The sequence below is a fragment of the Phyllopteryx taeniolatus genome, chromosome 1 (genome assembly GCF_024500385.1).
Source record: "Phyllopteryx taeniolatus isolate TA_2022b chromosome 1, UOR_Ptae_1.2, whole genome shotgun sequence".
Lineage (NCBI taxonomy): Eukaryota > Metazoa > Chordata > Actinopteri > Syngnathiformes > Syngnathidae > Phyllopteryx > Phyllopteryx taeniolatus.
The window spans coordinates 34,932,706-34,957,568 of NC_084502.1; the positions used below are offsets into that span (position 1 = coordinate 34,932,706).

At 41.2% G+C, this 24,863-nt stretch overlaps 1 protein-coding gene across 7 annotated transcripts in view; it reads left to right on the forward strand.

Moving 5' to 3' along the window:
* The window catches only part of LOC133486309 (regulator of G-protein signaling 20-like), a 63,350-nt gene that overhangs the window by 11,678 nt on the left and 26,809 nt on the right, over nucleotides 1-24,863 (forward strand). The window contains exons 2-3 of one of the 7 annotated variants that reach the window (XM_061791283.1): nucleotides 18,552-18,659; nucleotides 19,947-20,118. The exons of 2 other annotated variants lie outside the window; for them this stretch is intronic. In XM_061791283.1, the coding sequence (XP_061647267.1) occupies nucleotides 20,107-20,118 (12 nt within the window). In that variant the 5' untranslated portion in view covers nucleotides 18,552-18,659; nucleotides 19,947-20,106. Of the gene's footprint in view, nucleotides 1-309; nucleotides 418-18,548; nucleotides 18,660-19,946; nucleotides 20,119-24,863 lie in introns of those variants that run through there. 4 more of the 7 variants (XM_061791262.1, XM_061791274.1, XM_061791252.1 and 1 more) reach the window with 4 other exon arrangements.

Sequence of the window (24,863 nt, forward strand, 5' to 3'; positions counted from 1 at the left end):
GATTATTTTAATAATCGATTAATCTGTCAACTATTTTTTTGGGGTTCATCGATGAATCATATAAAAACATTTTTATTTCCAAACCCTTTACTCAAAAACAGGATATTATTTCAAATTGCCAGTGCAGAAAATGCACATACAATTTCACTGGGGAACAATTTTTAAAAAAACAAAAAAATTTTGATTTTTATGCCGATGAAAACTAAAATTGGCATGCTGATTCCAAAATTGCAGTCATTTTTTTTTTAAGCCCGTCAAGTTTTTTTCTCCACAGCTTACCCACCAGATAAGCAAAATTCCGCTGATTAAGACTTGGCAGCTGATTATGATTGGACTCATCTACAGCTACGTGCCAACTTGTTTGTCCAGTCAGAATTTAGATAGTGTGGTGGTAGAGGTGAGTGCAGCTCCCAAAAGGTCAGTACTATCAATATCTGCAAACAGAAAGCTAGCATAGGAGTAATTAAGAGGATTTGTGTTGGCTTTTCTCTTAACCTTGTAACCATCGGCATACCGTTGCAAGTTCTATTTTGTTTGATGCTGTTTTTTTAGTTTTCAAAGCTTAGAACTATTGCATCTTAGTGTTTTATTTACATAGGTATATATTTACTTTGTTCCACTTTGTTCAAAACTTTACATGATAGAGAAAAACTGAGATCAGTTTTGGATTCCGCACCCAACAATGAGTTAAAAACAGCTGTCAGACTTAACTCAACAAAAAGTGTGTTCCCCAGTGTTACTGTTTAGTCCGTAACGTCAGAAAATGGGAAAGAAATGTTGATTGTTGTTTTCCAGAGTAAAAGCAAATGTTTGCAAAAATGTTATTTTGATTAAACAAAGATAGTCTGCTTTCATGGAGGACTTCAGAAATCTGAGAATATTTACTTTTGACAGGCTGAAATTCTGAGATTTTGGACAATTTTAGGTTAAACATCGTCTCTAAACGATCCATCAATTATCAAAATAGTTGTCGATAATCGATTGGTTGTCAATTAATCGATTAATTGTTGTACCTCTAAAGTTACAACTCATGCAGCTATTTGTTGAGGCATATATTTATTTCATTGCATATTTCATAACCATACTAATTTATTTAAACAACTCCAACAGCAACGGTGCTTAGCATTGCTTAAAGCAAATCTCTCTACCTGCAGATTGTCTGCCTGCAGCACCTAAGGACAAACTGGTACACTCTTGCCAGTGTTTGCTCCGTGCAGTACTCCACAGCCTAGCCCCATATGCAGCATGACAATTCACACAACAGAGACACTTAAGGGAAAGTTAACTGTTTGTTGTGTTCACTAGGCTGGCCATGAGCTAACAAGCTAGCCTGCGATCTAATGAGCTAGCGAGCTAAGGAGCTAAACAGCTCGCTCCACTGCAGCAAAGTTGTTTAAAATGTCCGAGTTGTTGTGTGTGTTAGTCCCCAATTAACACAAACGTGTACTTCAGCGAATATATATTTGATTGACAGGTGAAGGGCTTGATTGAGAGATGAAGGGCTCGTCTCAAACCACACAGTAGCTGGGTTTACAGGGAAACTTTTTTTTCATTCCGATTGAAATCATTCTGACGGCATGGTGGGTGACTGGTTAGAGCATCTGCCTCACATTTCTGAAGACCGGGGTTCAATTCCCGGCGCCGCCTGTGTGGAGTTTGCATGTTCTCCCCGTGCCTGCGTGGGTTTTCTCCGGGCACTACGGTTTCCTCCCACATCCCAAAAACATGCATGCTAGGTTGATTGAAGACTCTAAATTGCCCGCAGGTGTGAATGTGAGTGCGAATGGTTGTTTGTTTGTATGTACCCTGCGATTGGCTGGCAACCAGTTCAGGGTGTACCCCGCCTCCTGCCCGATGATAGTTGGGATAGGCTCCAGCGCTCCCGCGACCCTTGTGAGGATAAGCGGCTCTGATAATTGATGGATGGATGGATGAAATCATTCTGATTGAAGATCTCTGGTCAACTGTTTACAAGTGATGTGATGTATTCCGATCGTGTGTATACATGATATACACTACATTTAATTGGAACAGCCACGTGACATGCGCACTTCGTCGTGAACGTCACGTCATTTATCAAGATGGATTGTTTTTTTCTTTTTAAAAAACGCTTGATTAAAAACAACTGATAAGTAATTAAAAAGATCTCTGTTGCATACGAGCTCCGTCGGGAGCAGCCATATTTACGCCAGACATAAACAATCATGTCACCGCCCATTCACGTTGAGACGAAGGATGCGCAGACAGAGCTTTTATCGGCTCTATTCTGAATGACGGTATACATGGCACAAATTTACTTCTGATCGGTTTGGCAAAAGTATTATTCCGCCCCTGTGAAACTGAATGAAATTCCTTTCGGATTCACCCTGTTTATTCCGATTGAGGTTTTCAGATGGAGCATTTTACTCCAATTTGGGCTTCTTAACCGATTATAATCGGAATAGAGGCTCTGAATAATCCAGGCTAATCTTGCAGCTCTTTAGTCTTTTTTTCAGACGCAGGGGGATCCATATAACAGAGTAAAGACAAAAATGTAATAGAGAAACAAGAAAGGAAATTATAATAATGACAACAATACTGATTTTAAAAGCAATAAATAAATAAAATAAAAAAGGTTGGGCCTTATTTTTCATGATTTCAGAAGCATTTAAAAAACAACATTATCATTTATCGTGACAGTTTTTGGAAAAATATAACAATAAATTTTTTTATTGTGACAGACCTAGAGACATCTTTTTTGCCCTCGCAGCAGCACCTGACACAGTGCTTTCCTCTCCTATCGGCCTCATCAAAAATGCCTTATATTCTGTTTTATGGTGTATCCTGAGGCTTTCCACAAGGTTTGTTGTGTTGCCACAACTCCTTTACAAACATCACAAAGCACATCTTGGCTGTTTGCGGATCTGAAATACATCCACACATGACTTTGTTTATGCTCTGCTATTGTCTACTGAGTGACTGACTTACTGAGCGGCGTGCTGTTGCGCTTAGGCATTGCATATAAAAAAAAGTAGTTCCCACCAATGGTGTATCATTTCGACAAGATCTCAATTGTTGAGCTTCTTTCCACTGTTCTCCTGCAAATAGTATACATGACCTTAAATGACTTGCGTATGCCTAGATCAGACTACAGAATTTTAGCCCCGATATTAGCTATCGCAGCTGATTTCCCAGATTGGGCCCGGCATATTTTGTTGGGAACGACAAAACTTCTTGCAGTGTAACATAATCCACGACCAACGATTTGGCCCGACGTTAGCCCTACGATGCCAAAATGAAAAGTATAGCATGTTTGATTTTTTTGGGGGGGATATCTTCCATGTCATGTGACATATCGGGGACAACTCTCCGACAGCGCACCTTGATGTCGAACAATAGGATTGCATATTATGACCGGCGCATCACCTCACGTGCTTGTCGTTGTCAATACTTGCATGTCAACATTTATTCACGGTGCAAAGCAATGTTTACCAAAGCTTTAGAGCATGAGTCAACAGAATGCCGGCATGTTTACGTACAACCGTTAGTCCTAGCACTAGCTTGCTAGGTTACATAACATTTTGTTGCCTGCTTGTTAGCTGTATCGTATTAAAAGTACATGAACATACCTCAAGCACTCTGTGAATGAATATCCTCGCCCGCCAATGTTTGATTTGACAAGATAAGGGCCAGTGATTGTAAAAAACGGGATGCGGTGGTATCGGAATTCATGTCGTGTAGTGTTGCCACTGTCTGCACGAGATACGGCAAGATTTGATGGCAGTAGTCTGATATAGTGCAATGGTGAAAGACGAAATTTGTCTTGTAGTCTGATCCAGGCATTAATCAATTTTACATCATAAAGATCCGGCATTGGATGTCTCGATATTTAATTTTTGATGCGCACATTACTAGTTGACATGAATGAGTTAAAAAGAATGCGATCTGACAGGCAAACAGCAGTGACAGCATTTGGCGTGTTTTCCTCCTGACGTCACACGCTTTGTTCCTCTAAACAATACATAATTCTCCATGTTATAATATGACATTCGGTGTGAGTGTGAGAGTGAATGGTTGTCCGTCTATATGTGTCCTCCGACTGACTTGGCGACCAGTTCAGGGTGTAGTCCGCCTTTTGCCTGAAGTCAGATGGGATAGGCTCCAGCACCCTGAACAGGATAAGTGGTAGTGAAAATTGATTGATGGATGGACACGGATGGATGGCACGGTGGACGACTGGTTAGAGCGTCAGCCTCACAGTTCTGAGGACCCGTGTTCAATCCCCGGCCCCGCCTGTGTGGAGTTTGCATGTTCTCCCCGTGCCTGCGTGGGTTTTCTCCGGGCACTCCGGTTTCCTCCCACATCTCAAAAACATGCATTAATTGGAGACTCTAAATTTCCCGTAGGCATGACTGTGAGTGCGAATGGTTGTTTGTTTCGATGTGCCCAGCGATTGGCTGGCAACCAGTTCAGGGTGTACCCCGCCTCCTGCCCGATGACAGCTGGGATAGGCTCCAGCACGCCCGCGACCCTAATGAGGAGAAGCGGCTCAGAAAATGGATGGATAGACAATATGGCTGATTGATCATTCGATGGATCGTGGTCATGGTCCTGACTGATTGTGGCAGCGAGCTCATGTGTCTTTACTGATGCACATTACCAAACTTTCATGTCATGTAAACCCCACCAATTAAATCAAATTATCAAAATCAATCAATCAAATTGAAAAAAAATTGATGCGGATTGATGTAGCTCAAATTCGTGTCTGTCTGTTTTTAGATGGCACAGCGTTTATACTTACTCAACAGTGCCTTTGCTACTGTATTTTTAAGCCAAATAAGGCACCCCATTTGAATCAAATGCTTCAAGACACAATAAATCAACAATCAATTCCACACAAACAACACATTTCTTAACAATAAATGTATGTATTTATTAATCTGTTGTTCTTCCCATACCTAACGACCGTTTCCTGGGCGACTCCAGATCACATGCTTTAGTGGTCTGTTATTGATAGACCATCCAGGACATTTGGGGTGGAATATTGATATTGTGATACATTGCATCATTATATATAGGCCTGTCACAATGACAATTATTTAAAGATTATATATTTTCCCAAAAACTATCGGATTCGAACCTGTGTCCTCAGGGCTTTGAGGCAGATGTGCAAACCAGTCGTCAACTGTGCCTCCCTCGATTTTATATATTTGTTTAAAAAAAACTCTAAAAATTCTGACATTTAGAAAATAGAATGAATGTTGATAATCCTAATTACCGTAATTTCTCACGTATAATGCGCACCCATGTATAATATGCACCCCCAAAATTGACCTCAAAATTCTGGAAAACCCTTCTACCTATTGAAAATGCATTTTTACAATGCATGATTTTGCTTCTACCCATATGATAAAAACATGTTCTGAAGTGAAACACTTTATTTGAACACATAATACTTTTTTGATTTACTTGCGCTTATTGATGAAATTCCCCGTCCCTAGAGCCAGTTTCTGCAGCCGGGGAAATATAGCCACCGTCCAGCTCACACTGCACCTGACCTTTATGGCCCCTACCACAGGTGGTGAGTCCATGGGAAGGGGGACCCATGTTACCTTAAGTTACATACACAACCGGTGCCGTGGCACAGTAATTGTTTTTCTTCTAACACTATTTTGATTATGAGTAGCCAAAATCAAAATCACTATGAAATTTTCGATTAATCACTTAGCCCTAGTTGATTTTATTTATTGAACGATAAGTTGATATAGTAATTATAGTGATAGACCGAACTTATCTACAGGTTTGATAGACCAGCATCCATATTAATACTGACACTGTCTGATGTCCAAGGGTGTGCCGTTGTACACTTAATTGGGAGATAGACTAATTAATGTAAATCTGGCTACTCACCGCCATATACTGTCAACATCGTGGATTTCAACCACTCATAAAAACGTGTTTTATTACATTTTGTAGTGGCCCGCTACACTGTTCATTTCCTGTCAAGAATGGAGCCTGTAGTGTGCTTTTTTTGCTGGGGCCATGGGTTTTGTCAGATGGGTACAGTTTTAAACACACGCATACATATCCACACACACACACCCTGTTGTCTGACACAGAGGACCACCCTCCTACACACACACACATACACACAGACTGGCCACTGTTACTAGGTGGCAACAAACATTGGATGATGAACTGTTACTAGTACGTTGTATATTTTTGCTGCATCTAGTCAAAATTTGTGTGGCTAAATTTGCCATCAAACTAAAAGATGAATGTGGTGTGTTTTATTTCTCTCCTTAAAAGCTGAGATGGAAAAGTAGCAAATTTACCCTGCCCTTTCTCTCTATGCACTAAATGAAGATGTTAGCTATCTATCACCATTTCTTTTTGTGTTTAGCATCACTGCTTAATGCTACAGTTACTGTTCAGGGTCATGTTGCAAATTGCAACGCTTGTGCAAAAATACTGAAATGATCAGACAATTTGGATCCGTCACCACAGATCTGGACAAGAACTAAAATTGGAACCGCCACTGAGACTTCTTGTGTTCATGTGTCTACAAGTATTTTTTTTTCCTGCTTCCTGTTGGTACACACACACTTCCTGTTCCTGCATCTTTCTTCATTGTACCTGTCACTTGCTGCTTCCTCTTTTTCTCAAGTTGTTGTCGTCCCTTCCTTACCACTCTTGCCACATCTGTGTCTGCCTTTTTTAACTTCACTTTTTGAATTCCTTGTGTCTGTCCGACTACATCTTGCTGTGTGTTTATATTTCCATGTCTGCAGCAGCTGTGGCTACTACAACCCCAATTCCAATGAAGTTGGGACATTGTGTTAAACATAAATAAAAACAGAATACAATGATTTGCAAATCATGTTCAACCTATATTTAATTGAATACAGTACAAAGAAGATATTTAATGTTCAAATTGATCAACTTTATTGTTTTTAGTAAATAATGATTAACTTAGAATTTCATTCCTGCAACACGTTCCAAAAAAGCTGGGACAGGGTCATGTTTACCACTGTGTTACATCACCTTTTCTTTTAACAACATTCAATAAACGTTTGGGAACTGAAGACACTAATTGTTGAAGCTTTGTAGGTGGAATTCTTTCCCATTCTTGCTTGATTTACAGCTTCAGCTGTTCAACAGTCCGGGGTCTCCGTTGTCGTATTTTACGCTTCGTAATGCGCCACACATTTTCAATGGGAGACAGGTCTGGACTGCAGGCAGGCCAGTCTAGTACCCGCACTCTTTTACTACGAAGCCACGCTGTTGTAACACGTGCAGAATGTGGTTTGGCATTGTCTTGCTGAAATAAGCAGGGGTGTCCATGAAAAAGACTTGGTGTGCTTGGATGGCAGCATATGTTTCTCCAAAACCTGTATGTACCTTTCAGCATTAATGGTGCCTTCACAGATGTGTAAGTTACCCATGCCATTGGCACTAACACAGCCCCATACCATCACAGATGGTGGCTTTTGAACTTTGCGTTCATAACAGTCCAGATGGTTCTTTTCCTCTTTGGCCCAGAGGACACGACATCCACAATTTCCAAAAACAATTTTAAATGTGGACTCGTCGGACCACAGAACACTTTTCCGCTTTGCTTCAGTCCATCTTAGATGAGCTCGGGGCCAGAGAAGACGGTGGCGTTTCTGGGTGTTGTTAATAAATGACTTTTGCTTTGCATAGTAGAGTTTCAAGTTGCACTTACGGATGTAGCGCCGAACTGTATTTAGTGACATTGGTTTTCTGAAGTGATCTGGGGCCCATGTGGTGATATCTTTTGCACATTGATGTCGGTTTTTGAGGCAGTGCTGCCCGAGGGATCGAAGGTCACGGGCATTCAATGTTGGTTTTCGGCCTTGCCACTTACATGCAGTAATTTCTCCAGATTCTCTGAACCTTTGGATGAAATTCTGGACCGTAGATGATGAAATCCCTAAATTCCTTGCAATTGTACGTTGAGGAACATTGTCCTTAAACCGACTATTTTCTCACGCACTTGTTCACAAAGAGGTGAACCTCGCCCCATCTTTGCTTGTGAATGACTGAGCAATTCATAGAAGCTCCTTTTATACCCAATCATGGCACCCACCTGTTCCCAATTAGCCTGTTCACCTGTGGGATGTTCCTAACAGGTGTTTGATGAGCATTCCTCAACTTTCTCAGTCTTTTTTGCCACCTGTCCCAGCTTTTCTGGAACGTGTTGCAGCCATAAAATTCTAAGTTAATGATTATTTGCTAAAAACAATAAAGTTGATCAGTTTGAACATTAAATATCTTGTCTTTGTAGTGTATTCAATTAAATATAGGTTGAACGTGATTTTAAAATCATTGTATTCTGTTTTTATTTATGTTTAACACAACTTGCCAACTTCATTGGAATTGGGGTTGTATTTGGCAGGTAGTAGCTATACAGTGGGGAAAAAAAGTATTTAGTCAGCCACAAATTGTGCAAGTTCTCCCAATTAAAAAGATGAGAGAGGCCTGTAATTTTCATCATAGGTATACCTCACCTATGAGAGACACAATGAGAGAAGAAAAAAAATCCAGAAAATCACATTGTCTGATTTTTAAAGAATGTGTTAGCAAATTAAGGTGGAAAATAAGTATTGAAGTATTGACGTTGACCCGCACACTACAGACACAATATTGTTGCACTTTGACAAGCTCTGCCTGAAAGGCACAGATGAATGAATGCACTGTAATGTGCCTTTGGTATCCTCATCAAAATCACTCAGTCATCATGAAAATGTAGCAGAATAATTAAACTCTGGGGTCTCATTAGAAATGTTTCTTAATTTTATAAAATTGTTTTCATTGCATGTCTGTGATTTTGGCATGTCCCACACACTGATCTGCTAACTAAAGTGTGTTTAATACTCTAAGTGGTTAAGATATACTGAAGTTTCACGTGTATAATACGCATTTTTTCCCCAAAAATTTGTCAAAAGTTGAAAGAGTGTATTATGTATACTGTAAGTATAAGGAAAATGGAAAAAAATCTTTCGCATTGTATAAACGTATACCGGTATCTAGGGGTTGTAAAAATGTGTACGTTCGTATATACAATCCGATAAATTTTCGCTGCCACTCGAGAGTCATGACAGCCTCCACATCATATCATATCTGTTGCTAACACGTCCGGATTAGCGTGGTATTTTCCTAGATGGCAGATTTATTTCTTGTACCACCATTTCACAGAGCACATGTCCAAAGTTAAAAAAGGCAGAGTAATAGAACCCGTTTTTCAGAAGAAAACACGGAAGTCAACCGGAAGGCCGGCACACCAAAAATTAACGTGTGAAACACATTCATCGGCCCAGATTTCCGTAGGGCAATTACGTCAACCCACCACCACAGTACTTTCATTCTTACATAATATGTTATGTCTAGTGTCCATTCACCCATCACCGCTTATCCTGTTCAGGGTCGCGGGGTGCTGGAGCCTATCCCAGCTGACTTCAGGCAAAAGGCGGACTACACCCTGAACTGGTCGCCAGTCAGTCGCAAGGCACATATAGACACGGACAACCATTCGGACTCACATTTACACTGTCATTGAGTGGGAACTGAACCCATGCTGCCCGCACCTAAGTAAGGCGAGTGTACCACTACACCATCAGTGACATGTCTAATGTGACAAATGTATATATAATACAGAAAAATTTTGCTGCTCACCCTACATGATGTCCTGGCAGGTGCCACCTTAATATATCATACGGTCCATTTAAAAAAAAACATTGTTTTACTGTCCACACAAGTTATTTGATAAAATTAGTAATTTATATCATGTACTTATATTCTATTTTTATAATTGTATTTAACATTTTGCAAGTGTCCCTGAAATTGCTATATAACCTGTCATTATGGGGTAACTTCCCCTTTAAGAAAACCTCTGATATTTTCAGTGACATTACAACCACCAATTTGTCTTTTTTGAATGGAGGCTGAAACTGGATAGTTGCACAATAAATATGTATGTATGTATGAATGTGCTCCACTATTTGACCTGAGTCTGTCGATTTCAGAGCCCTACTGGGTTTATATTCCATTAGCATTTCTTTCATGTGTTCAGGACCTAAACCATTTAGTGATTTATAGACCAGTAGCACCATATCTGAGACCATGGTCCTCAGTCGGAAATGGGTGGCGTGCCCTCTCCAGGTCGGGGATGAGATCCTGCCCCAAGTAGTGGAGTTCAAGTATTTTGGGGTCTTGTTCACGAGTGAGGGGAAAAATGGAACTGGAGATCGACAGGCGGATCGGTGCAGCATCTGCAGTGATGCAGACTTTGTATCGGTCCGTTGTGGTAAAGAGGGAGCTAAGCTGAAAGACGAAGCTCTCAATTTACCGGTCGATTTACGTTCCTACCCTCACCTAAGGTCACGAGCTGTGAGTCTTGACCAAAAGAACAAGATCCCGGATACGAGCGGCCGAAATGAGTTTCCTCCGCAAGGTGTCCGGTGTCCAGATGAGCTTCTTCTGGTCTGCTTGTCACATGCAAGCCTTCACTCTGATTATGTTCTTCAGATGGTAGAAGGCATCCATCCATCAATTTTTTGAGCCGCTTATCCTCACAAGGGTCGCGGGAATGCTGGAGCCTATCCCAGCTACCTTCGGGCAGGAGGCAGGGTAGACCCTGAACTGGTTGCCAGCCAATCGCAGTGCACATTTAAACAAACAACCATTCGCACTCACATTCACACTTACGGGCAATTTAGAGTCTTCAATTAACCTGCCATGCATGTTTTTGGGATGTGGGAGGAAACCGGAGTGCCCGGAGAAAACCCATGCAGGCACGGGGAGAACATGCAAACTCCATACAGGCGGGGCCGGGATTTGAACCCCGGTCCTCAGAAATGTGAGGCAGACACTCTAACCAGTCGGTCACCGTGCCGTCTGGTAGAAGGGAGTTTTAGTAATTTATTTGATACGACTGTTGAAAGTCAGTCTATCAGTACACTAAGGTTTCGGACTTGGTCTTTAAAGAGAGTGCCTCCACGTATTTATGAACAGCAATCCTCTTTTCTTGATTGCCAAAAACAATTGTCTCAGTTTTGTTGTGGTTTAATTGAAAAATGTTTTTGGCTCATCCAGTTATCTGTTTTAGATACAACACCTCAATTGAACTGTAGTCATCTGGAGACACTGCTAGATATACAGTGGGTACGGAAACTATTCAGACCCCCTTAAATTTTTCGCTCTTTGTTATATTGCAGCCATTTGCTAAAATCATTTCATTTTTTCCACATTAATATACACACAGCACCCCATATTGACAGAAAAAAACGGAATTGTTGAAATTTTTGCAATTTATGAAAAAAGAAAAACTGAAATATCACACAACCATAAGTATTCAGACCCTTTGCTCAGTATTTAGAAGAAGCACCCTTTTAAGCTAATACAGCCATGAGTATTTTTTCACACCTGGATTTGGGGATCATCTGCCATTCATCCTTGCAGACCCTCTCCAGTTCTGTCAGGTTGGATGGTGAACGTTGGGCAGCCATTTTCAGGTCTTTCCAGAGATGCACAATTGGGTTTAAGTCATATATATATATATATATATATATATATATATGTATATATATGTATATGTATATATATATATGTATATATATATATATATATGTATATATATATATATGTATATATATATATACAGTGTTCCCTCGCCACTTCGCGCTTCACGTTTTGCGGCTTCAGTGCTTCGCGGGTTTTTCCAAAATATTCATAATTTATTTATTTATTTTTTAAATATACCGCCATATCGGCAGCCATATTGCAGAAAGACGCATTGTTTCATGTTGATGCGCGAGAGAAGGTTTCCCTGCATGCCAAACAAAGAGATGAGTTGACTCATAGGCTTTGTTCATCCCGGTACATGCCTGTACTGTACGGGCACTCATACAAGGCGCGTGATTGACCATTGAGAGCACGAGTGGATTTATCCCATGAGCTGATTGGCTGCGCATCATCGCAGCCTCACCCAGCAGCTTCCCTTGTTGTGTCTCGCCAGTCTCGTCCACGCTGTTGTGTTCGCAATAACTTTTTTTCTTTAAGCGATAATTTTTGTTATTAGTTAAGCAAGCCCTTACAATGCCACCGAAGCGCTGTGCCCCTGCGAATGCTTCCTCCGGGGCGCCCAAGAGGAAGAAGAAGATGATGACCATCAGCGAAAAAGTTAAACTTTTAGATTTGATCAAAGAGGGCAGAGGTTATGCATCTGTTGCACGCCATTATGGTGTGAATGAATCAAGAAAGAGGAAGCAAACATCCGCAAAACTGCTTCAATAACCTTCAATAAGGAAGCGAAATGTGTTGTAACTCCGCGTCATAAGAGAGTTGTGAAAATGGAAGCTGCATTGGCATTGTGGATTGCTGATTGCAGGGAAAAGACAATGAGTTTGGGCACTAATATGATCAGGACAAAGGCCAAACCTCCGCCACCAACACAAGCCTCTTCGCCTCTCTCGGGAGGCAATGTTGATTAATGTTAATTACTGTATGATAAATGTTAATTACTGTATAAGGTTTTATAATTAAAGATTTAAGTAAATACGTGTAGTGTTGTAATCTTTGTCTCAAATATGTCAAGTATAAATACTGTTTACATATTTTAAACATTCTGGTACCCACATACACATCCGCGAAAATTCCTGGGGGAGGGGGCAAATCCTACTTTGCGGTTTTTCACCTTTCGCGGGGAGTCCCCATTAACCGAAAAATGAGGGAACACTGTGTGTGTGTGTGTGTATATATATATATATATATATATATATATATATATACTGTACATTATAGTGCACATACCTGTACAGCTTACAATGATAACAAGGCTAGGATTATAATAATTTCCTTCCTAGCTGGTGGAGTTGTCCACAGTTTTTGCAGCCATTTCTCTGATTTAGATGGGACATCTATATACAATTTATCACACAAGATTTTCCACAACAAGATGTTCCAGCATTGTTTGTTTCTTTGTGTCTACTAATGGACTTAATGAGGGACAAACATTCTGCTAATCTTGGTCTCATCCTCTCAGCATGGAAGTCGAGGTAATCACTTGAGGGAAAATTCCAAGCAAAGTGAAGGGTATCATCACAAGAAAGATACTGTTTACAACACTGCATCTGCCAGCTATTTTACTCTTAATATTTTGACCTTTATGTAGTGCAATAAGGTCACCACAATATAAGAAACAACTCCTGGTATGATGTGTACAAACTACAACCACAATAATTAACATACAGTATTTTTAAATTATCAGTTCTCTCCCCGTAATAAGCAAAACTGAGCATTATCTTCAGGCAGAATGTTTGACACAGCATCCCCATTAGATTGGGCATTTGTACCTAATCAAATGTCCTTTGAATGTATGTTTTGCATTACAGTGCCAAACTTGGTCCAAAACTGTATTACAGATGTAGGTAATTTTCAGTTACACACGCAATTCCTCTATAGACTGTGGAGCCTCTAAAGTTGACACCACTGAGGTTGTGCAATTCAGAATCTGACCAATAATTTCACAAACAAATATGCCTCAATACACTGTGAGACATTTCATACAGTTTTTACGGTCACTTACTGCCAACAATGTTGCCATTAAGTTACTGTTAAAAAAAAAAAACTTAAATAGTGGGAGGTCAGTAGTCTGAATTGGATTCTGGAGACATGTGACACTTCATACACTGTACTCATACACTGGCTATGAATCATTATTTGCTCAATACTAGTTGGTTCACATACCTGAATCAGGTTACACTCTGTGAAAGCAGGCATTGGCTCCTGTCTTTTGACCTCTACAATGAGCTTTCTGTAATGGAAACATGCTGCTACTACCAAACCCACATGTATATAATAGAAGCATATACAACAATGCTTTTCTGCAACGGTGCCACATTGTTAGTGTTCATTATTTCTACACAGTAGATTTTTATGATTATTCTCTTTTTTGTATTATTGCATTTTCTTGCATGTGTCTCTGGTTATACAATGTACGCGTCTTATTTGCACTGAAATGCTTTTAAGATTGTGGATTCATGAATATTGCAATGTGTGCTGGGAATATATTACAGCACACATACACATTGCTGTAAATTGTACAGTTATTTACCACATACAATGCAAAAAAAAAAAAAAAAATCTTAATATTTTTATTTTATTTTACGATTACGATAATTTGATGATATCCAAAATAAAAACTGGTGTCAAATGTCTATTTACTTCCCAGGACATTTATTGAGAGACACATCGTTACAGAACAGCGGATCTTGTTTATTTTGTAAAGTGCTTCATACATCTACTGCAAAACATTGCACAAGAATATTGTATGGCTATATTTAACAACTAATAACTTCAGGTTATGTCCAGGCTATATACAGGAGAATATGCCAAATCAGGTTTGTGCAATAGAATTTTAATTTAGCATTTGTACCAAAACAAAACAAAAACAATTGAGATGACATCTAAATGAAAACCTAATATTTTTTAACCAAATAGATTTTTGTTTGTCACTGCAGCACACACTATCATACATATTTGGCTTGAACACTGCAGAAAGAAAAGTAGCTGATGACATTCTTTATGTCTTGCCAACGTTTACATGCTTTGTCATATGGTACGTGTTTGTTAAATGACTCGGTGAGGGTTTTCTGAGTGTGTTGTGCAGATTTACTTTCTTTAGCGGTAGTCCTGTTTGTGGACGTTTTACGTATTCCTCATACTCAGGGTTGGGAGGGTTACTTTAGAAATGTATTCCGATAAAGTTAGTAGTTACCTATGACGATGACGTCTTGTGTGTTTTTGTACGAAGTCCGGACCCATCAGTATCAGCGCAACAGGCCTCTTAATAAAACATTTCAACCTACAAAGGAAAGATGTAATCGACAAGAAGCCTTTATGTATTCATTCTACTGTGTCACCACTTTTGAGATAAATTCATTTGATAAATCTTTTCATTTTGGGGGGAAAATATACTGTACGTTTTCCTAAAAATATGTGATGTTGTGACCGCGATTTTCTTTTTTATTCCCGGTGACAATTTAGCAGCTGGTAGTGTTTAAATAAGTAAAACAGTGGGTGATTGGTGACGGGATAGTGAGATAACGCTGCAGCCATTGAGCTATGCTAGCTAGCTTCTCCATTAGCCTTACCAGCAGTCAGGATGACTTTGACAGGTACAGTTTTCCTTGTAAATGTTATTCAAAATGAATAAATCCTCCAGTGAATATACGATCAAAACAGGACCGTCCATTCTCTTCATTTCACTTTTTAACTGGCCGCGTTTGGGAAACCAGCACGTATATCGAGTGGACTGTGTAATTTTCCTGCTGGCCAACAAAAAAAACTATACATGAAAAAACTATACATTGAGGTCCATAGCGACCATTCACCCACTTAAGCTGCTAAACCTCTGAGAAGAGTTGCTTGGAGTCGGCCCACTAGTTGGAGTTTGTTTTAATCGCCACTGAGTCACATGACTGAATCATGTCCACTGATTCGGCGAATGAGAACTTTAGCCACATCCTCCTTTTGCGGGTTTTTCCAAAAATATTCATGCATTTTTTATTCATAAATTCTCCTATGATGTCGCTGCACCCATTTGGTTGTTTTCTCGAGACATACTATTCAAGTCTCTTTGAGACAAACTTGATAGTGATAATTGCACATCGTTAAGGCAACGGTCATGATTATATCCATCCATCCATTTTCCAAGCCGCTTATCCTCACAAAGGTCGCGGGCGTGCTGGAGCCTATCCCACCTATCTTCGGGCAGGAGGCCGGGTACATCCTGAACTGGTTGCCAGCCAATCGCAGCATGATTATATCAAAGATGATATATATTGCCCACTCCTACTGTAAAATGATTATACCCATCCATTTTCTACCGCTTATCTGAGGTCGGGGGCAGTAGCTTTAGCGGGGACACCCAGACATCCCTTTCCCCAGCCACTTCATCCAGCTCCGGGGGATCCCGAGGCGTTCCCAGGCCAGCCAAAAGACGTAGTCTCTCCAGCGTGTCCTGGGGCGTCCCCGGGGTCTCCTCCCGGTGGGATGTGCCCGGAACACCTCACTGGGGAGGCGTCCGGGAGGCATCCGAATCAGATGCCCCAGCCACCTCATCTGGCTCCTCTTGATGTGGAGGAGCAGCGGCTCTAGTCTGAGATCCTCCCGGATGTCCGAGCTTCTCACCCTATCTCTAAGGGAGAGCCCGGACACCCTGCGGAGGAAACTCATTTCGGCCGCTTTTATCTGGGATCTTCTTCTTTCGGTCACGACCCACAGCTCGTGACCATAGGTGAGGGTAGGAACATAGATCGACTGGTAAATTGAGAGCTTCGCCTTTCGGCTTAGCTCCTTCTTTATCACAACGGACCGATACAAAGTCCGCATCACTGCAGACGCTGCACCGATCCACCTGTCGATTTTCCGTTCCATTCTTCCCTCACTAGTGAACAAAACCCCAAGATACTTTAACTTCTCCACTTGGGGCAGGATCTCTTCCCCGACCTGGAGAGGGCACGCCACCCTTTTCCGACTGAGGACCATGGTCTCAGATTTGGAGGGGCTGATTCTCATCCCAGCCGGTTCACACTCGGCTGCGAACTGCTCCAGTGAGAGTTGGAGATCACGGCTTGATGAAGCCAATAGAACTACATCATCTGCAAAAAGCAGAGATCCAATACTAAGGCCACCAAACCGGACCCCCTCTACACCTCGGCTGCGCCTAGAAATTCTGTCCATAAAAGTTATGAACAGAATGTCGATGTCCACGCGATGTCGCAGAGGTGTGTCAACCAGGACAGCCCCACAACATCCAGAGCCTTTAGGAACTATGGGCGAATCTCATCCACCCCCGGGGCCTTGCCACCTAGGAGCTTATTAACCACCTCGGTGACCTCAACCTCAGAGATAGGTGGTGTCGGTGGAATTGAGGAGGTCTTCGAAGTATTCTCCCCACCGGCTAAAAATAAATAAAGCGTCTGACATTACCGTCACGTCCACATTGAACAGCTGCTTGGTGCATGCTATTTTATTACGCCCCCTGGCTGTCAAGCCGTGGAGGCGAATGTTCTCCCTGCATCCGGTGTCGACGCATTGTAAGTCACTGACTGTAGCAAATAAGCTACACTTCTTATCATGCTTCTTACAAGTGTCACGAAGGGAGGACGAGGAGTAGATGTCAAAGCCATGCTAATTGCTAAGCTATCGTGTGATTTGGTGATACAGTACATTTGTCATATAGGTCTGGCTGGAACAGTGTTTTCGCGGAGAGTAGCCAAATTTGAACAACAAAATTACAGGCCAATTAATACTTGTTTAGAGATATAAATATAAAATAATACACACAGGGCGCCGCTTCCGAACCGCAAATTAATGAGTACGTCACTGCACACGTCACTTCAGAACTTGGGCAGGTTAAAATGATATTATCATTATTATTAATAAATATTTGTAATACAAGATAACCTCTATTAGTCACACAATGGGGAAATCTGCATCATTTCAGCAGCAATTGTGGTTATAGGAAATACAGTATAAACAGCATCCAAGAGAAGACATGTACAAGAAGCACAAAATAGAAACCAAAGATATTGTCCATACCTAAACTATCCAATTCAGTCTATCAACAATGTTATTTGTTTGTTTGCAAAACCGAGTGCTGAATTTTTATTTTGACGTTTGAGAGCTGATTCATTGGTTTTTAATAGATTAGATTTTTTGTTTTGTTTTTGTTACCAGGGTTGAAAACAGAAGAGCCGAAATGCAAATTAATCCATAGACACAAATTTTTTTTTATGATGGATCATCAAAATCTCATATACTGGTACTTTGATTCAAGCTGCAACTGCGTCTGCCATTGCCACTTTTGAAACTATGGAAATTCAGACAAATTTGGGAAAATTGTTCTTGGAGGAAATTTTTATAGCTTGGCAGCTCTGCTTTAAAGTATTTTACTGTCTGGTATGTGGTAAATAACTGTAGAATTTACAGGAATTTCTAACAGTGTCATAACAACACTTTGGAGTTCATACTGACATTATACAAGATGTGTACTTCATAAGACTCATTCCAAAAGAAGTATCCTTGCAAAGTTGTGAAGAGAAGAAAAAAAATGACAAGAATGTAAAAGTTAGTTGTAGTATAAGCATTATACTGTACTCACATTCAAAGACTGCATTCTCATAATATGTCATCCCTCGTCACTCGTGGTCACACTACTAACTACCACCACTGTGGTTAAAATACTTGACTTTTTAATTGTTTATGTTTTAATTTTAACAGTGCTCAATGTGTTTGTATCCATACTGAATTGAATGTAAATCTTTAGTATGAAGTATGCAGTCGTTAAGTGGATGATTGTACTCACACTCACTATGTCCTTTCTGTGTGTGTGTGCATGGATTTTTGGTGCATTTTGTGGGTGCCATTTTTGTGATTTAATGTTCTTGTAACTTTCATTTCTGTATAATTTTACACTTCCATATCCATTTACACTAATACATGCTTGTACACGCTGACGGTTTTGTGGGTGTGAATTTATAAAGAAGACGTCCGAGACCAAAGGGAGGATGACATGCATGTGCCCGGCCTGCTAACATCGCTGACAACTCGCACGCTTACCCAACGGCTGCCCTCCCGACATGACGGACATGCTGGTAAACATTTTCTCTCTTTTTAAGGGCTTGCTTTCCACTGTTTTTAGCACCATGTGTATAAGTTTCCATTCTTATTAAACAATTGGACACAATTTAAAATCTTTTCAGGAGCCTTACCGTTGAGGGGCAAGAGCATTTGTGTTTTATAATGGTAGAACAACATAAATTTAGACTACATCTGAATATTGGAGTGGAACTCAGTGAGTTCCATTGAAGCTAAGTCAATTTTTAAAATTGTTAACCAAATTTTAACCCCTGAGAGGAAATTAGTTTTCACTCTTCTGTGTATATGTGATGCATGCATTACAGCACACAGATAATCAGACCACACACACACGGATGTGGGCAGGAAAAGGTGCCACACACAAATGTTGTGCTGATGTTCTAATTTTAAAAACAAATCTTCACTTACAATAATCTCAAGTTATTCAATTTGTTTCAGGCGTAAACTGTCACCATCATCAAAGCTTATTAACTTTTTAAGTAATGCTTTAAGTTTGGCTTGGACAGGAAGTCAGACACAGGGTTAGTGTGATTATTTTTGGAACAAATCTGATTGCATAAAACAGCTGGCGGGTTACAAACACCCCCTTGTCAACATTTTGTTGTGATTTTTATCAACGATGGTGTGATAGACCGCTTAAGGCACAATTTACAGCCTTATTCTGTATTCTTCGTTCATGCAGCTGCCATGACTAATGATACAGTAGCTTCATCGTTGAATTGGGATGTTTTGATGATTGATTGAGGAACCCTAGCCATCAGCTCTTGTAGAAACTTTGAGATGCATAAGCACTTACACTAAAGCAGTGAAAGCATTAAATGCCATTAAAATGTGTAACATTTAGAAGCTAAACTTGCTTCAACAGATTGATTTTCGCATGCTCTCAGTTTGTGGGTCATTTGTATGACAAATCATGTCACAAGACAATACACAGTACACAATGTTTTCAAGGATGCTATATGGAGTAACTCTGCATGGGCGGGGCTTAAGAGTGCTTGTTGAAATAATAATGAGTTGAAATAATTACATAAGGATGTGGTTAGAGACAGTAAGATGGTCAGGAACAAAAATGACTTGAGGTGAAAGATGGGCTTTTCCATGGAGATATTTAGGAACTGTACTGCGTAAATGCATCTTCCCACCATCTAGTACGTATGTTGTAACCATTATCAGTTTATGTAACTTAAGCCCACCAATCAGAACCGTTGTCTGGTATCGTTTGCAATTTTTTGTGTTTCTCCTTTGCCAACTGGTTACTGTTTGTGCCGCATTGATCTTTTTAGATCATTTCTGCCAGGGAAGCAAGTGCGAACTTAAGGAGGAGCTAGACAAGCTACAGTGTGTTCATGGTAGACAGGGAAAGGTCACTCCCTTTTGACAAGGGGAATGGAATGGGTCAAAGATACCTAATGTCCTCCATCGTCCTCCAACTCTACTAAGTGCATGATGCGTGAGGTGAGAGCTTGTGCTATGATGTTCTCAGTTTCTTGATTAATTCATTCATTCAGTCATTCATTCACTTTTTTTTGCTTAGATTGTGTTCATGCTTGTAGTTTGGTATTTTGGTCCAGATCAAAGTTATTTTGCATTTTGACATTTGTTGACTCTAGCATTTTTACCATTGTACCAAAGGCAGGCCAGTAAAATGAAACAGTCGGGATTTTATTGAAATTAGGCTTTACACCATCAGGATTTTTGGGGCCGATCAGCGAGTTTAAAAAAACGATAACCGATCACCAATCCGATCACAAGATGGAGCAATGTGTCTATTTAAATGACCTGTTCATTTAGTGTATATACTTGTGTACTTAATTGCTCAAAAAATTATATTTCCAATAAATAAATGTATCTTTGTTCATCTAGTTATGCCAGTGAGGAATAGTGACAGACAGAACAAATGAATGGCCTTCTATTAGATGGCAGGAAGTACATACAGTAATTAATGTAGCCCCTTTTTGTGACATTTTTGTTTGTTGGTGTGCCGTAGATTTTTTAATTGTAAAATATGTTCCTTGGCTCCATAAAGGTTGGAAATCGCTGCTCTAGTCAGATTGTGTATTTTAATCAGTCAGGTCAAACCAACATTGCGAGCCGTATCGTATTAAAAGTACGTGAACATACCTCAAGCAAGCCTTAAACGAACGTCCTCTCCTGTCCTGAGCACCGGTGACCACCAACACACGTTTTTTTCCCCCCCATTTTGTCCTTATAATACAGTCGGCCCGATCCACTCTTGTTGTCGTCGCCACGGTAACGAGTGTATCCGGTCGCATTTGAGTTGACAAGATAAAGCCCAATGATCATAAAAAACGGGATGCGGTGGTATCGGAATACAAGATTTTATTGCAGTAGTCTGACATAGTGCAATCGTAAAAGAGCAAATTTGTCTTGTAGTCTGATTTACGTGTTGTCTGTCTCAGACATGCTGTCTGTCCCACACCAACGACGTTTTTTTTTTTTCTAACTTTATTGGCCGTCCGATGTCTTTTGCGGAGCGTCATTGATCGGATCGGCGAATTATGACATTAAAGCCGATCAGCATAAAATGCGAATTATCGGCCGATACCGATCAGACCGATTAAAATCGGTGTAAAGTCTAGTTGAAATGTGCATAACTTCCCCGTCACCCCTCCACTGGCTTTAGGCCCTTTTGGCCTTGAGGCCCAAGGTGCCCCTTTGTCATTTATTTTTTTTTTTTTTACGTGTGCATGATGTGTGTCAGCCTGTCTGGGGCCTTTCATCAATAAGATATAATGTGACCATGTTGAAAAAGTTATATTATCATTTATTAAGGAATTAATAAAGTTATACGCCTTTGAATAGAGAGCGCATGCATGTGAGAGGGGAGGGGCTGTGGCAAGTCTCTGCGGGTGCCTTACGTGAGCTGCTCATCCATGAGATTCGCGTTCATCAGAAATAAAAGTTACACGTTTCACCAGAATCAGAAGCGCTGTAACAGAGCAAGAAAACATGGCACTACAGAATATTCCCCCTGCTATCCCTCACTCATACACACAAATCCAATTTTACAGCCATTAAAACTATTAAAATCCATTTTAACATGCAAACGACTTTCCGAGCTATGCTTGAATGCACTATATGCCATGACTCACACACGAACAATCTGACCGATCAAATGTTGGACGAAAAAGCCATGTAAGTTGAGTAACTCTTTTCCATGTTAATGTAGACAATGTATGATGAATTAATGGGTCATGTTAACATTAGGAGGGATAATGTGGTGTGAGTCGGTGATTATGAAAAGTCGAGTGGTAAGGAGATGTCTGTGTGACTCGGTGGTCCACTCCACTTCAGAACTTACAAATCCAAAGTTAGCATTTGAATACACTAAGCGGAACGGTAAATGGATGGATGTATGAATGTGGTGTCATAAAGTCAAATTGTTGCATTGGGTCCAGCGGGGCCGGCACGGTGGACGACTGGTTAGAGCGTCAGCCTCACAGTTCTGAGGACCCGGGTTCAATCCCCGGCCCCGCCTGTGTGGAGTTTGCATGTTCTCCCCGTGCCTGCGTGGGTTTTCTCCGGGCACTCCGGTTTCCTCCCACATCCCAAAAACATGCATTAATTGAAGACTCTAACTTGCCCGTAGGTGTGACTGTGTGTGCAAATGGTTGTTTGTTTGTATGTGCCCTGCGATTGGCTGGCAACCAGTTCAGGGTGCACCCCGCCTCCTGCCCGATGATAGCTGGGATAGGCTCCAGCATGCCCGCGACCCTAGTTAGGAGAAGCGGCTCAGAAAATGGATGGATGGGTCCAGCAGGGGTCCTGTGGCGCTCTTGAGGTGGTCCAGCACGATGGGTTCAAATGACTTCATGACCCGAGATGTCAGGGCGATAGGCCTGTAGTCATTCAGACCCGAGATTGCAGGTTTCTTGGGGACTGGGATGATGGTGGAGCATTTGAAACAAAGTGGTACTTCATACAGTGCCAGAGATCTATTGAAGATCTGTCTGAAGACTGGAGCGAGCTGGTCCACGCAGACTTTGAGGCAGGATGGGGACACAAGGTCTGGGTCTGCCGCTTTGATCTTTTGTAGTATGAAGATGCATCTCACATCCTGTTCATGAATGGTCAACGCAGAAGTCACAGATGCCATGGTGGTCGGTGGTACGGCTGGGTGAGTGTGGGGTTTGAAAATGTCCTTTTCAAATCTGCAGTAGAAGGTGTTTTAAGTCGTCAGCTAGCCCTCTTTTGTTCTCCGCTTGTGGGGATGGTTGCTTGTAGTTGGTTAGCAATGTTAATTCTCTCCAGACTGACTTAGAGTCTGGCTGTAAACTGTTTTCCAACTTTTCTGCATAATTTCTCTTTGCAATGTTAATTTATTTTGTCACAAAGATATTTAAAATTTTTAAATACAAATTTTCGGACACATTAAGAGAAATTGGATAATTTCCTGCTGCACCTATGATGATATCTCATGGCACATTAGCGTGCCACGGCACCCTAGTTGGTAATCACTCCCTTATGCAGTCAAACAAATTTGCTGTTAAATGCCACTGACACGTTTTTCAAGTGGACTGTAGCATTTCTTCACATTCTACAGAATATCTACACATCTGAAAAATTTAATATTTACATTGCAATTTACCATATGTTATACAGTAAACCCCGCTTCATCGCGGTTCACGCTTCACGGTCTCGCATGTATTTTTTTTATTGAAAATTAGCACATACATTTGCCTTTTGCCCCCATATTGTCTGTTCAGTCTTTCAGTGTTTCTGCAGAGACTGAGTGCTGGAAAGCATCAGGACTTGATTTTGATTGGTTAATTAAGATCCAATCATTAACCAGCAATGCTGACATCATCCATATTTTTTTGGTTTAGAGACACAAATGCTTTATGTCATTTCTATGAAAACTTCCTGTGGGTGACTGACGTACCGTAATTTCTCGTGTACTTCCAAGATGGCGCCTACCAGTGTGGTCGCCTCGGTAACACGCTCTCTAGTATTGTTTTTGTTTTTGTGTTTTTCGTCCGTCTTTGGAGACCTTACACGACTCACTTACACAAGGGGAGACCTGCTAACCATCAAGGAGGCTACTCCGGACTTTCTGTCACCAACTTTCGCAAATCCGCTCAGTTTTTTCCCTGAGTTACTCACCGGAGCGGCGTCGGCGGTTTTCGGCGCATGGAGAGGGAAGCGGCGCCACAGAGGAAAACGAGCCGGCATTCAGGTGCAACTCCGCAAGAGAGGACACAGATTGCCGTTCCCGTCGATCCACCTCGCGAATGTACGCTCCCTACCCAACAAAGACCAGTAAAGACTTCGGACGTTCCGCGGCCATGTGCTTCACGGAGACCTGGCTTTGCGACGCTGTACCCGATGGCACCGTCATGCTTCCCGGCTTCCACATTCATCGAGCGGACCGCGACATGGAATCATCAGGGAAAACAAAAAATGGTGTACGGACGTCACGGTGCTCAGCACACACTGCAGCCCGCATTTGGAGTTGCTGTTTTTGAACTGTAAACAGTTCTACTCGCCACGTGAGTTCGCATCATTCATACTGGCTGGAGTCTACATACCGCCTCAAGCTAACACGAACGCCGCACTGCTAACGCTCGGGGACTTTAACAAAGCTAAACTCAACCACAAACTCGCTAAATACAAGCAGCACATCGACTGTCCTACCACGGAAAATAATACTTTAGACCACTGCTACACTACGGTAAAAAACGCATACCGTGCTATACCTCGTGCAGCCCTGGGCTCGTCTGATCACTGCTTAATTCACTTAATACCGACGTACAGGCAAAGAACCTAAATGCGCAAAGCCTACAGTGAAAACAGCTGTTTAGACTGCACAGACTGGAGTGTCTTTGAAAATTCAGCTGGCAGCCTGGATGAATATACGGACACTGTTACATCCTATATCAGTTTCTGTGAAGATGTGTGTGTACCAACAAAATCATTTCGCACATTCAACAACAACAAGCCGTGGTTCACTGCTAAACTTAAGCAGCTTCGCCAAGCTAAGGAGGACGCATATCAGAGCGGGGACAGGGCCCTGTATAATCGACCTAGAAACCAGCTGACTAAAGAAATTAACATTGCAAAGAGGAACTATGCAGCAAAGTTGGAAAAACAGTTTAGCGCAAACGACTCTAAATCAGTCTGGCATGCATTCCAATCGCTGACTAATTACAAGCGACGATCCCCCCAAGCTGAGAACAATA